Raw genomic sequence first — 13,693 nt, 5'->3', positions numbered from 1 at the left:
GGGTTTGGGATAAGGCCCGTGGCGAGCGCTGAGCCAGCTCTGCTGCCAAAATGCAAAATCCTTTTCCATTGGCTTTGCCAGTTTGGTGTTAATACATGTGTGAAGGAGCTTGGGGAGGGGGGAGGTTTTTGAGGGTTTTTTTTTTTTTAAACTGAGGAATGATTTCACCCTTGCCAGCATGTGGACTTTGTGCAAAAGAACAGGAGAGGGGGCAGGAGATGTTTTTCTGAAGCCATCAGCTTCCTGTCGCAGCATCTCAGTGGAGGGTGGATGTGTCCATCACAGGGACCCCTAGGTCCCCTGGGCGAGGTAAGTCCCCACTCTCCGCTGCAGAAGGGCAAATCTGGACTCACGGGTGGGTGTGAGTACAGAGCCCCACTCCACAAACCTGGATGAAATTAGAGGAGGCTTGATAAAACGTGGAATGCGGGAGGCAAAACATCCCTTGGACACAGGTGAGCCCCCCATCCCAGTATAACAGAACCTGCTGGGAGCTGGTATCATTTTAATCCCATTTTCCCTAGTAAACAACGTTGCCCTGAACGATCCTCCAGTTTTCTCTACCATTCAGCTCTTCCCCCACTGCCAAGTTTTTTTGTTGCATATGTCCCATACAAGATGCTGTTGCCCCTTTGGCTCTCCAGGGGAAGGGCTCTGCCTTCCTATGGCTTTCGGAGCATGTAGCCAGGCCGATCACAGAATTAGACTGGGGCCTTTGCAGGCTGCCGCAGTATAAACAGTTTCAGTAGGGCACATGTTATACAGTAAGATCATCCGAAACCAAACATTTTCCCACTGCACACAATAAACATCCATAATAAATTTCATTATACAAAATATATTTATGGCTAATTTTTTAATTTAAACCACCTGGGAAATTTTTGTTAGATTGGTTGATAGGAAGGTCTCAGTATTCTGGTAATCTAATGATATCTAATAGACAAAATAGTATGATGTTACAACAGTCTCAAAGCTTTCATTTTCTGTAGCCCTCTCAGAGATCAAACTGGCAGAACTCATATTTTTTGAAATTTTATACATAATTGGTGATGCAATTGCCAAAAATAACCTATTCATAGAAGTCTTGCTCTTCTGGTTTCTAACTTACTGTAATCACGAAACAGAGCAGCGCACTGCTTTGCAATGGAATATGGGTTTGGGTCAGGGAGCAAGGGCTACGGTTGTGTGGCAGTTTCCATTCTGCGGATTATTTTACAGGCAATTTAAATTTAGTTTAAACAGGGCTAAAAAGTAGTGCACCCATTCAGACATATGAGCAATTCTTCAGAAAAGGAATAAAGCTGTAACTTGGGTATACCTCTTTTCTGAATGAAAATTTTACTCCAATATAAGATTTTCTAAACAAAAGCTGTTGGTGCCGAAGGGGACAAAGTGTTTCTATTGCATAAATTAAGCCCAGACCTGCAATCCTTCCACCATAAAACTCTCATGCTCATCACAGATCAGCCAAGATTTCCAAAAAGGCTCGAGATCATCGCAGATCTTGTTGAGCCAGCCTCTCTCTAGTCAATACAAATCCCAGCTCGAACCATGCTGTGTATCTGCAATGAGCGCTGGCCGCTTGGTAGTTGCTGGACTCGTTTTAAAGTGCAGCCCATACCTTTAGCTACTTCCTTGCCTCCTGTTGTTCCTGGGACTTGGAGGCCATGTGGTACATTTCAGCCTTAACTTTGAATTTCCTTTATTTTGTAGATCAAACTTTGACATTCCCTTAAGGTAGTGGGGTTTTATGTTGTTGCATATATCCTAGTTTAAAAGATAATGCTCCACTGAAACAGGCCACAATATTAAACCCTGAAATAAAATTAATTGTATTTCACTTCCCAACTCCTACTGCTGGATTAGCTCACATTTTTTTCTCTTTGTTACATATTTAGCACCAAGTACAATATTCATTGCAGACTAGCTTCCCTCCTCCCACACGGCTCTGTGGCTGCCTTTTCTTCCAGCAGCACTGGAGAAGGCAATACCTTGCTATAGCCTGGAAATGCAAACAAAAGGGAGGGAACATAAAGTCAATGATCACGCAGGGTTACTTTATACCCTGAGCATTTTTTTTTTTTTTTTTTTTTTAAATGGCAATGCAAAGAGACAGAGTCCTGCAGATAACAACATCCATTCCTCCTTAGCTTCTCCATCCCCTTCTCCATCTTGCTCCTTTTTAGCTGAGTTTATCTGCCAGAAAACACGTCCCTCCAGCAGCAAAGGGGGCCTGGAGGTGCTTTCTGATGGTTAGTGCTCCATATCATGATCTATACTGGTCTTGTCTGGTTCCTGGTCTGGGTGTTAAGAACTGCAGCGGTAACTAATTGCACTTTAACATGGCAGGAACCCAGTGGAAAGCTGTTGGAAAGCAGTAATCAAACCTCTGTGATACCAGACCCCCCTCTCTGTATCCTAACCCCAGCATGTACACCCTGTTCCTCCTCATCATCTTTGCAAAACCCATCTTTGCCTTTGCCCTTAAATGCAAGGACAGGTCACCCCTGAGTCCAGCACGGCTCCAGGGACGCCTGCGATAGAGGTAAGCAGTGGTAAGGATGGCAAAGGCTTTGAGCCAGACATGGGTTCTGCATTGTCTGAGTTGAACCCAGGTTTTTTAATGGCCATTTAGTTTTTAAGTGCATTCCTGTGATCCCAGCCTTGAGCTTGTGTCTCCCTATGAAACGGCACTGCTTTAACTAGGTGCATAGATTATAAAACCAGGAAGAGTGGTCTGGTCTGGTCTGCCCCTCTGTATAACACAGGCTACAGGAATTCCCTAAATTAATTCCTGTTTGGATTAGCTCATATCTTTTTAGAAAAACAGCCAACCTTAATTAAGACAAAGGAATTCCACTGATCTTGAAACCCACCCAGCTCTCAGTAAATTGTTTTACTCGTTAAATACCTTCACTACTTAAAATATAAACTGTATTTCTAATCTGCATTTGTCCAGCTCTAGCTCTGTCTACTGGATAATATGACACTTGTATCTGCTAGTTTGAAAACCATGTGGGATTAAACCTCTTTCTGCTCTTCATAAGCCACTCCTTGCCTAACTAAACTGAGACAATGTAAAACTGATTGTATTAAATCATGGCAAAAGAGCACTGAGTTTCTCCAAAACTGACAGCAAACCTAGTTAAATTTTAAATACACAAATATTGTAAATTCTTGGTCGGAAACCTAAGTATCTGAACAACCCCTTCCAAAGTTAAAGTACATCTGTTTAGAAAGTGGTTTACAGCAAAGCAAGGCAATTTCTGTGGACAAGGCTTCATTAGCTGAGATTTATAAAACTCCATCTGCTTCCCCCCTGCCCTTTCCTCATCCACCCTGGGCTGAAGCAACCACCGACGCTTTCCTTTATCCTCCCACACCACGTACCTGTCCTGGCAGAAAATTCATTCCACTTTCTTCTTCAGCAACTTAGACAGCTTTATCAGGGAGCTGTGCTCCCCAGGACAGCCAGAAATACCTTCTCTGTCCAGGCACCTTTACTTACATGTGAAGTCAATCAATATTTTACAACAAATACTCCCACCACAGAAGTACACAATTAGTGCCTTTGGGAAGCATCCCAGGGAACACCATACAGGCTCCTGTATATCAACTCTGTCCATGTTCCCTATACACACCCACAATGTTTCAGAGCCTGTGTGGATGTACAGACATAGGTGCACAGCCTGCAAGCACCCCAGGAGCCTACGCATACCACAAACCCTCTCTAAACCACTACATACATTAATCACAATTGCAGATATCAAATGTATTTACCTGCTTTTCTCTCTGTATGTGCACACACATATATATAGGTATTTTATACATATATACACACACATATATATATCTCCATGGCACAAACAGAAAGGTATGTTATGAACGCACATGTATGCACACGTATACAGTAAGCACAGACACATAGACACTTAGGTGCACTTAAATAACTGGGTGAATAGGTGAATATGAACACTAATAGCCATTTATGGCAACAACAATGAAAGCTGTCCCTGGAGCCCGCCTATGGTACAGCAGCCAAAATGATTGAGTATGTACAGGGCACTGCTGCAGCTATGGCACTCACATGGGCCTCCTTTTAGAAATGATTAATATTTAACCGACTTGGTGAACCTGGCTTTGGGTTTAGTTATGATTAGATAGCAGGGTGCACAGAGCCACTAAGGACGTCGTGGGATGTCCAAGCAGCTTCCACTCATGCTTCACAAGAAGACAGACGGAAAGTGAGAAGGGGAGAGAGGGAGAGATACGAGGCACTAAAAAAAAAAAACCCTGTGCTCAGCTCCATTTGTGTTTGTTTGGAAAGAAAAGGGGGAAAAGCAGCCTGAGAGGCTGGTGTAATAAGATGCTGTAGCTTTCATGAAAGAGGTGAAATAATTTTAAACACAGACACACAATGAGTTTATTTATTTAGAAAGTTGTTAAATAGAGTCTGGGAATTCAAATATTCAATGTTGACATTGTACAGAGCTGGCGGGGAGCCAGCCCCAGCTCTCCGGAGGGACCCAATGGCCACAGCGCCCAGGCCCTCGCCCCTCCCAGCCGACTAACTAGGTAAAAGCCATTAGTTATACCCACAAGCAATATCTGAATCCGAGTCAAATAATGTTGCCTCAGCCAGCCAACTTCAAAGGCATGTAAGTGTGTTTGGCTTTTTAGTGCTGGAACTGCAGCAATATGTCACACTTTTGAAAGAGTTTTGTAAACAGTTCCTTCCCCTTTGTAGAAACATTTCTTAAGTTTCTTGTACCCCATGTAAACAGCGTTAATTAACAAGGGTTACATTTTTCATTTACAAGCAGGGCTGTATTAATAACAAGCTCGCCTTTCGGACCGTCCTTTTCCTTTGTGTCCTTTCTCTGCCCTGCACCACGGCCGGCCCAGTGTGGCCGGGGAGCAGCCGGGAGGCACCGCAGAACTCGGCCATGGGCTCAGCTCCAGGCGGCATCGTCTACCCCAGCACCACAAATTTAGTCCCAAATTCAGTGGTGACTCTTGGCCCTGGGTAAGAGACGGTGGGAGAGAGAGAAAGAGAGAAAGAAAGAGAGAAATAGAGAGAAGAAGAGGAAGAAGAAAGAGTGGAAAGAAAGAAAAGGGAAGAAAGAGAAGAAAAGGAAGAAAAGGAAGAGAGGAGGGAAAAGAAAAGGAGGAGAGAAGAGAAAAGAAAAGAAGAGAAGAGAAGAGAAGAGAAAAGAAAAGAAAAGAAAAGAAAAATGGAAGGAAGAAGGACAGACAGAAAGAAAAGAAAGAAAAAGCGAGGGGGAGAGAGAGAACAGAAGAACGAAAGAAAGAGAAAAAGAAAAAGAAGAAAGAAAGAGAGAGAAAGAAAAAGAAAGAAAGAGAGAGAAAGAAAAAGAAAGCAAGAAAGAGAAAGAAAGAGAGAAAGAAAGAGAGAGAAAGGAAGAGAGGAAGGAAGGAAGGAAGAGAGGAAGGCAGGAAGGAAAGGAGGAAGGAAGGGAGGAAGGAAAAAAGAAACGGCAGAAAGAGGGAGCGAAAAGCCGCACGCACGCTCTCCACCCTGACAAGGGTTAATGAAGTGCCTGCTGAAAATGTGCCCGGCACATAATGGGACCGTCTCGCCCGTCCCCGCAGCCTCCCCTGCCCGCACCCGCCGCGCAGAAGCTCTCCGGGGCTTCCGCCGGGCCGTGCCCGGGGCCGGCGCTCGGTGCCCCGGGGCCGGGGCGGTGGCGGGTGCCCCGGGCGGTGCCGAGCCGCCGGCAGCAGCGGCGGCGGGACCGGGCCGGGCCGGGTGCGTGTGCGCGGTGCCGCCGGCCGCCCGCGCTGCCTCCCCCCGGCAGGGCTGGGCCGGGGCGGGGGGGATTGACACAAAGCGCCAGCGGCAGTAAAGGCGGACTAAGGGAGAGGTAATGGTAAAGCGACGGCAAATAAACAGCCTCGCTGAAAGGGCCGGGAGCCTGGACATGGCAAACATTTCCCTGCTCGAAAACAAATTCCCGGACAGAGTCTTAAACAGGCAAATAAACTTGCCAGCTCTGTTTTTCAATCAAGCCTTTTAAGTACTAGACTGAGGCAAATTACAGGCGCAGGAAAACCTGCTGAAACTTAGGAAAGTGTTATTTTACTATCTCAGATGGTTAGAGGGATCTGGATCTACCTTGGCTGCACTAAATTGCCTGTAAAAAAGTGGTGATAAAGTGTAAAAGTAACAAGTGCCTCCTTATTCACGTGTGTTCGCCTAATCTGATCACCTTCTGTCTCTTTATGAGGCTACTGGGTGGCTGGGGGCTACCCTGGACCGGCTGCAGGGCTGCGGCAGCCCCGGCTGGGGCAGGGGGTTATTCGGGGATACGGTTTCTCCAGGCGGGCACAAACCCACCCGAGTGGAAAAGCAGCTGCCCCGGGGGCCGGGGGCCTGTCCCGGCGTTGCGCGAAGTGGGGATGCCCGCGCAGGTGCAGCGCGGCTGCGGGCGGCCAGGCCCTCACCCCCCCCCGGGTTCCCGCACCCTGCACCCCCTCCTCACCAGCTGCCTCCCGAAAGCGTGGCGGGGAGAAAGACCTCAGGGTGTCTTTTCCCTTATTTGTACAGCTGGATATTTAAAAAATTCACTAGCTATTCCCCGCGTGGCTCTTCTTCTTGCTTCTGAATTTTTTTTTTCTTTTTACTTTTTTATTGGGGGGGGGGGGCGAAGCCTCAAAATTATTCTTTTAGCGATTTTTCACTGAGGTTAACAAAATGCGCGCTTCGGGTATTCTCCCTTAATTAAGAGGGAAAAGCCTTCCTGGGTATGAGCGACACTCATGCAATCGGGGCGATTTTTCTTTTCACGCACGAAGCAGTAAAAGTGAAATAATAAAAGACGGGTGCTTGATCCCGATCTATACCTTTTTCCATGTAAGGAGGGTGAAGGCTACAAAATATTTTCTATTCTCAACCCAGCCAGAAAGAACTGAAAAGCTAAAAACTTTTCCTCTAGAACGACTAAATTACAGAGGTCGCCTCCAACCCTCCTTCCACTTGCCATGAAACTGAGACGCTCTTCGGGGGGGAAAGAAACAGCTTTTCGAAACACACACACACACACCAAAAAATAAAAGCCCAGCGTTTTAAATATGATTTCCTTTATGAGCGGATTGTAACCGAAGGATTATTTAATGCAACGCATCTGTCGGGGGGGGGGGGGGTGTGAAAGTGTTGCTGCTGCTGCAGCGAAAGCCAAGACGCGCAGCCCGGAGCAGAAACTTTGCAGACGATCGGATCTCGCCCACGGAGCAGGAGCAGGAGCAGCCCTGCATCGCTGCGCAGCGAGAAAAGCAAGGGAAAGGCAAAGAAACCTGACGGATTTGGTCGGGGACATGAGATTTTTTTCCATAATTAGCTCCAAAGTAGGGATGGCAACCTGGAGATTTAACAATATATTTGTTTTCAAATTGTGGCGGCTGGATTATCCACTTTCAGATCACCTAATCAAATGCAGGTTGCTGCTGTTATTGTTAAGGTTCACAGAAAAGCTGATGATGATCCGGAGAGATCTTTCGCTTCCCCTTATCCACGCTCCTCTATTTTTTTTTCCCCCTTCACAAATAAAGAGTAAATAAGCATCTGCTTTTTACGTCACGCAACTTATGCAACATTTCATCCGACTTTTTTTTTTTTTTTCGCCTGCCCATTTTTTTTTTTTCACTCGGGAATGTGAGTTGCCATCGCTATGGATATCAAATGAAACTTGCCCACATGTGTCAGAGAAAATAAAGTCATCAGCTGCTTTAAAAATAGGACGCGAAAGCTGGCGAAGTTTTGTTGTTGATTCCCTCTTTTTTTTAAAAAAAAAAAAAGGAAAAAAAGAAAGCCCCAAAACTGCAGCAGCTAAAAGCAAAGATCCCTATCATAAAGGAGAAACAGATGGGGTGAGCGTAAGACAAATAATTAAATAAGTCGGGCTTTGCGTGTGGACGGCCGAGCCCTCGCCTCGCGGAACAGAGACCTTCGGGCGGCCAAACTGTATAAAAAGTGCTGGAAAAGCGCCTGAAATTACAACATTTACATCAACTTTTAGCGGGTGACTCCAGCAGGCTGGGAGCCGCTCCACGCTGCCCTGCCTACCACCCCTACGCCCCCCCCCCCGCCGCGGGGTATCCCGACCACGCGGGGCGGCTCCCGCCGCCCCACCCGCGCTGCGCTCCGCGGCCCCACGCACGCCCCGCTCCCACGCGCGATTTGGTGGGATGGGGGGGTTGTTTTTTGCGAGCGGGGCAGGGCCGGGGAGGGGGGGAGAGGGGGGTGGGGGTGTCCCCGGTAGCTCCGCACCGGCTACCTGCGCCCGGGGCTCGCCGCCTCCCCCGCAGAGCTGCCGCTGCCCCTCCGTGCACACGCACACACACACACACTTACACTCACACACACCCCCCCCGCGCGGCCCCCAGCCCTGCCGACAGCCGACAGCGCCCACTATAGGGCCCGGAGCCTCTCGCACCCCCCCCCCGCCTTCCCCGACCCCCCCCCCAACCTCCAGCCCCCGGCAGCAGCAGCAACTTCCAGCTCTCGCCACTGAACTTTTCCTCAACTCCTTGCCCACCTCCCGCCGGCCGCCCGTAGCCCCCCAAACCGGCTCCGGTCGCCGCACCAGCCCCCCACCCCACGCACCCCCGGTCCCCGCGGCCGCCCGCCGACCCGAGCCGAGCCGGGCTGAGCTGAGCCGGGCCGGGCAGCGGGAGAAGGAGAGGGGTTTTGGCGGGGTGGGGGGAGATGCTGCAGGTTGCCTGCGAGCTCCGCGCCGCATCAGACACGTCTATGCAACATGGCAGAGAGGGAGGGTGAAAAGCCAAGAGAAAGGGGTATTGCACCTACTTGCGGCCAGCTTCCTCGCCCTGCCTTTGGATCGCATGCTGCCAGTCCCGCGGCCGATGCTGGCGTGGGGTTGGGGTGGGGGGGGCGCTTTTTTTTTTTTTTCCTCCCGGAGCTTTTCCTCCTTTTTCGCTCCCCCTCTCCCTCTCTCCTCTCTCCCTCTCCCGCACACACACTCTCCCTTTCTCTCAATCCCGGCTCGCTATCTCTCCAGCATTGTCAGTTTGGACACCTTCGCACATGCGCACGGGCGGCTCCCCCCCGCTCTTCAACATTTCAGCGCCGCCAAAAAAAAGTTTGCAGCGATCCATCACCGCCGGTGGGGACCCTGACAGCCGGCACCGGGGCCGGGACGGGCCGGGACGAGGCGGGCAGCCGCCGCCGCCGCCGCCGGGCTGCGCGACCGCGGCCGCGGAGCAGTCGCTCCGCTGCCTGCGCAGGCGGGAGGGGTTATAGCGGGGGAGATCCGCGCTGCCGCCGGGGCAGGAGCAGGGGGGTGAAAGAAATGACATATTTTTTCTGCCTTTTTCTGCCTTTTTTTTTTTTTTTTTAATATGGGATATTAATGGTGTTCTGGAGTCTTTGCAACATTTAAATAGTTTATTCTCACCCGGCCGCAATTATCGTAGATCTCTGCGTACATATAGACAGAGATATAATTTGATTATATGTTTTATTATGTATGCGTACCATTAAATTGTACACTTTCCCAGCGCGCACACTTTTGCCCACCTTGAACTCGGCTCAACCACCACCAACTGGGCAGAAAAAAGCGCTTTTAAAACAGTAACACCGACCGCTCTAATCTGTTTTAATTACAGGGTTTGCCAATCAAAGAGGGAGAGCGCAGAAATTGGGAACTCCTTTAGGGGATGGCTATGTCCGAGGTATGAATCAATCCAAACTACATATAGATTTTTCTCTGGTACAACCTCCTTGCATTAAACAGTTTTGTTCAATACCTTCCATGCGCTATTTATGTTCCCATTAATATCTGTTGCAAATCCTGCCAGACACCATAAAAGAAAATTACAATCTTTCAGACTCGGGGCTGCGCCAGTACATACACGCTGCTCAACTTTTTGTTTTAATAAAATCCTCAGCATCGCCCCTTCCCCCTTCAACGCCCCCCTCCCTCCGCCCCGGCTGCCGGTGCTGCGGATCGGGGCCGCCCGCGGAGCCCCCCCGCCAGCCCGCCCGCCCCCGCACCCCACCGGTGACAACCCTTCTCGCCCGGGCCGTGGGGCGGGGGCACCGCGTATCCCACGCTGCTCCCCCAAACGCCCGGCAGACAGGCGCAAGCACTTGAACCCGCTCTGAGGAGCCGTCCTTGATCCCCGTCGCTATTTTTAATTTGCAAATTGGATTTTTTTTTTTTTCAGGGCCACGCAGCTGCTCTGTGCCCACCCCCTCCACCCACCCCCCCTGCAGCCGGGCAGGGGTGCACCTAACCACCAACCCCCACCGAGCAGAAGGGGCAGCACTGGCAGAAGGGCAGGGCGCTGCGCGGCCGCGCACCCGCACCGGGCTCAGGGTCCCCTGGCCACAGAGCCCCCCGCACCCCTCGGGGTGCCCATCCCGGGCTGTCCCGGGCGGAGCTGGGCCCCTCTGCCCCGGTGGAGGCAGGGCCGGTGCTGCCGGGGAGCGGCTTCCCGGCGGATGCCCGGCAGATGCGCGGGGAATGCGCGGGAGATGCGCGGGGCCGCCCTAGGGAGGACGGACACTGCCCGACCCCAGACCTCGCTCGGAGGCAGCTCCCTCTCCTTGCGGGGCCGGCCCGGGTTGTCCCCAAATCATGCCCCCGCACCGACCTGCGGTGCCGGTTCACTTGGGAGAACTGCACACGCCTGGGAACTTTGCAAAACTGCCCCCCCCGAGCCTCCCCCCACACACACTCCCCCCAGTTTAACCGGAGACCCCTGCAAAGCCGCCGCCCGGGCAGAGGTGCGCGTCCTTCCCCCTGCCCGGGGAACCTGCTCCCACCCGGGCGGCCGAGCCCGGCGCCGCGGGGATCACGCGTGGGAGCCCCGTGGCCGGGCAGGGCGCGCAGATGCGGGTTTCCCGGGCGGGCAGCCCTGACCCCGGCCGCGCCCGCCTGTCACCGCCACCTGCCCGCCGTCCCAGCGGCCCCGGGAGCCCGGCAGGTGCTGCGCCGCCCGTCCGGGGCACCCGGCCGCCGTCCCGGGCCGCCTCCCGGCCGCCCCCCCGCTGCCCGCCCGCCCGCCCAGCGGCCCCCGGCATCGCCCGCCGCAGCCCCGGCAGGTTGGCCCCCCTCCCCGAAAGGTCCCGGCCAGCCCTCCGGGAAATCCGTTTCGTTCGTGCGGGGAGGCTCCTCCGCGCCGTCAGCCTCCGCTCCCTCCCGGGTGGGCAAGCGGCGGGCGGCGGAGCTGCGGTGCTCTTTTTCAGCAGATCCACCGCCAGAAAGAAATATTGAAATTTGTTGGGGGGTTTCTTTGGTTTTGTTTTGTTGTTTCTCTGGATGGAGGGGTGGAATTAAATCTATTTCTAATAAAGGCTGGGAGACCGAACGCACCCCCTCACACGTAGGTTTCAGTGCATTCCCCGTAACAGGAAATTTTCTCTTCCTTAAATTATAATTGAACAAGCCCCGCAGCCTACTTGGAGAAAAGTTGGAATTCTTCATCGAGGTATTTGTTGTGCCATTGTCTTTGTGCAGTGAACTTTACATCGTGTTATTCAATCTCAATCTATATTCTCCTAGCTACCAGTAAGATTAATTTAATCATTGTAATGCAATTATTAATACTGTTTACCCAACGCTTGATTTCAGGTTTGCTGTTAAGAAATTAAGCTTCTTGCTGGGTGACCGAAAAGCTATGCAGGGATTTCCAGTCCACATCGAAATGAAACAGTCCTCTTTATTTAGTCTCAGAACTCCAGCTTTCAGCCACGGGCTCAATTAGCCAAAATGGAAACAATTTTCATTCATTGCAATAACTCACTGTTCTGCTGATCACTTTCAAAATATACACTTTATTATTATATGCTGACCTCGGTGCCGCGAAGTGGCAAGGCTAGAAAGAGGCAGAGGGATCTCTCCAGCCCCCTTGGGCTGTAATTATTAGAAATTAATTGGGTTCAGGACCCTGGGTAGCATGGGTAAATTAATAGCTTGTCTGGTTGTTTAAATCCGAATTCTCAGTCCACAGGAGAGCAGGGGAGGGAGGCTCTGCCTCCCCAAACCCGCCCCGGGAGAGCGCGGCGAGGGCTGGGGCAGAGCGGACCCGCCGGCTGATTTCCCTCCTTCTTTTCACCAACGCATTGTTTTCGGGGAGCTGTTTAGGGGTTAAAAATCAAAAATAAAGATCCTGTATACTTGGAGCTGTCGTGCGGGAGTAAAAGTGAAAAGGGAGCCTTAGGCAAAAGGAAATTACTGCAAGCCCGCGTGACCTTTCCGAGAGGTAATCAATCAAGTGATCAACAGGGATATTTATCATTGCTAGATGGGGCTACTTTACAAATGCACAGAAGGGGGGGGGGGGAGAATACACACACACACACACAAAAGTTTGGATAAACCCGATAAGTCTGAAGACAAATACGGAGACTTTAATCACTGGGAAGATTGCACATTTTCTTTTTCTGAGCTCTGAGAAGGAAAGGCAAGGAGAAAACCACTCCAAAGTTTCCCAGTAGAAAAATGCCTCCTGTACTAGGTGGTCACATGGAAGCTGTCCACTTTGCTTTGCAGTCCTGGGAAAGGCTGGGAACGACAGATGTGATTAAAAAAAAAAAAAGGCACCAAATACAAGGGAAAATAATAGAGAGAGATTGAGGCTTTGATAACCGAGCTCGGTGTTTGTTTGTATGTAGTGTGTTTTTATTTGCTGGCTCGAAACTCGGAGGCTGCGGAGCCCAGTCCTGCCTGCCTCTAGTCCCCGAAACGGTTAACTCCGAAAATAAAACAAAACAAAACAAAACAAAAAAAACACCCCATGCCCCCTACTATATGAAATCAGCGATCTGGTTCAATTAAACTTGCTCTCCGTAGCATAAAGCATCCACCACAATACAGGCAATGAAAACCAACAATAAAAGCCCATGCATTTTCTGCACAGTTTCCTTCTCCCTTGTAAAACATGCCGTCGTGTAAGCACCAGACATTTAATTTTGCTTCCTATAACTTACCGGATTCCTTAACAAACCTACTATGACCACTTTTTTTTTTTCCCTTTTCTTTTTTCCCTCTTTTGCACGGTGCTTCACGCACACGCCTGCACAAAGCCTCCCTGTTTGCGCCCAGTGCCGGTGCCTTTAAGCGACTTGGGGCGGGGGAGCGGGGAGCAAACCCCGGCGCCCCCGCTGCCCCCCGGCAACGCTCCTCGACCCGTCTTTGGGGAGAAATCCGCGGCTAACGACTGCGCGCCCGCGGAGCCCGGCGCTGCGCTGCTAGCTGCGCGCAGGAACAGCCGCGGTGCCCTGCGGAGCTGCGCGGTTGCCGCCGCCGCGCCTGGGGCTCGCCCCGGCCCCTGCGCGCCGCTGCGCGCCCCTGCGCCGCGCTGCGCGGCGCCCCGCGGTCTGCGGCGCCCCCTGGCGGCCGCGGCGCGGCACTGCAGGGTGCGGGCACCGGCGGCCGGGCGCTGCGGGCCGGTCCCGGGTGAGAGCGCGGGTGACCACCCGGCGCTGACAACTGTCAGGAGCAAGGAGGAAAATAAGCCGACAGCGGGTTTTAATGGGACGCAGGTTTACGGTCTGGTATAGACGCCTGCCAGGAAGCGAAGCTTGCTCTGAATTTCCAGCAGGCCTGGAATTATCCTGCCCTGGTAAAAGTGCCACAGAAAACACTGGGGTTGGGAAGAATGAAATGCATTCATAGGTCGGGAGACAAGTACAGAATACCGGTAAGCC

General features: G+C 51.5%; 1 protein-coding gene across 6 annotated transcripts in view; it reads right to left on the bottom strand.

Moving 5' to 3' along the window:
- The window catches only part of MECOM (MDS1 and EVI1 complex locus), a 344,182-nt gene extending 334,809 nt beyond the window's left edge, over positions 1-9,373 (bottom strand). For 2 of the 6 annotated variants that reach the window (XM_069792770.1, XM_069792771.1), the window contains exon 1: positions 8,828-9,373. In XM_069792770.1, coding sequence (XP_069648871.1) covers positions 8,828-8,864 — 37 coding nt within the window. In that variant the 5' untranslated portion in view covers positions 8,865-9,373. The remainder of the gene's footprint in view (positions 1-8,827) is intronic. The other 4 variants (XM_069792772.1, XM_069792773.1, XM_069792776.1 and 1 more) reach the window with 3 other exon arrangements.
- Between the last annotated feature and the right edge of the window lie 4,320 nt (positions 9,374-13,693).

The sequence above is a fragment of the Haliaeetus albicilla genome, chromosome 9 (genome assembly GCF_947461875.1).
Source record: "Haliaeetus albicilla chromosome 9, bHalAlb1.1, whole genome shotgun sequence".
In the NCBI taxonomy this organism is placed as follows: Eukaryota; Metazoa; Chordata; class Aves; order Accipitriformes; family Accipitridae; genus Haliaeetus; species Haliaeetus albicilla.
This window is presented reverse-complemented; position numbering and strand designations above follow the sequence as displayed.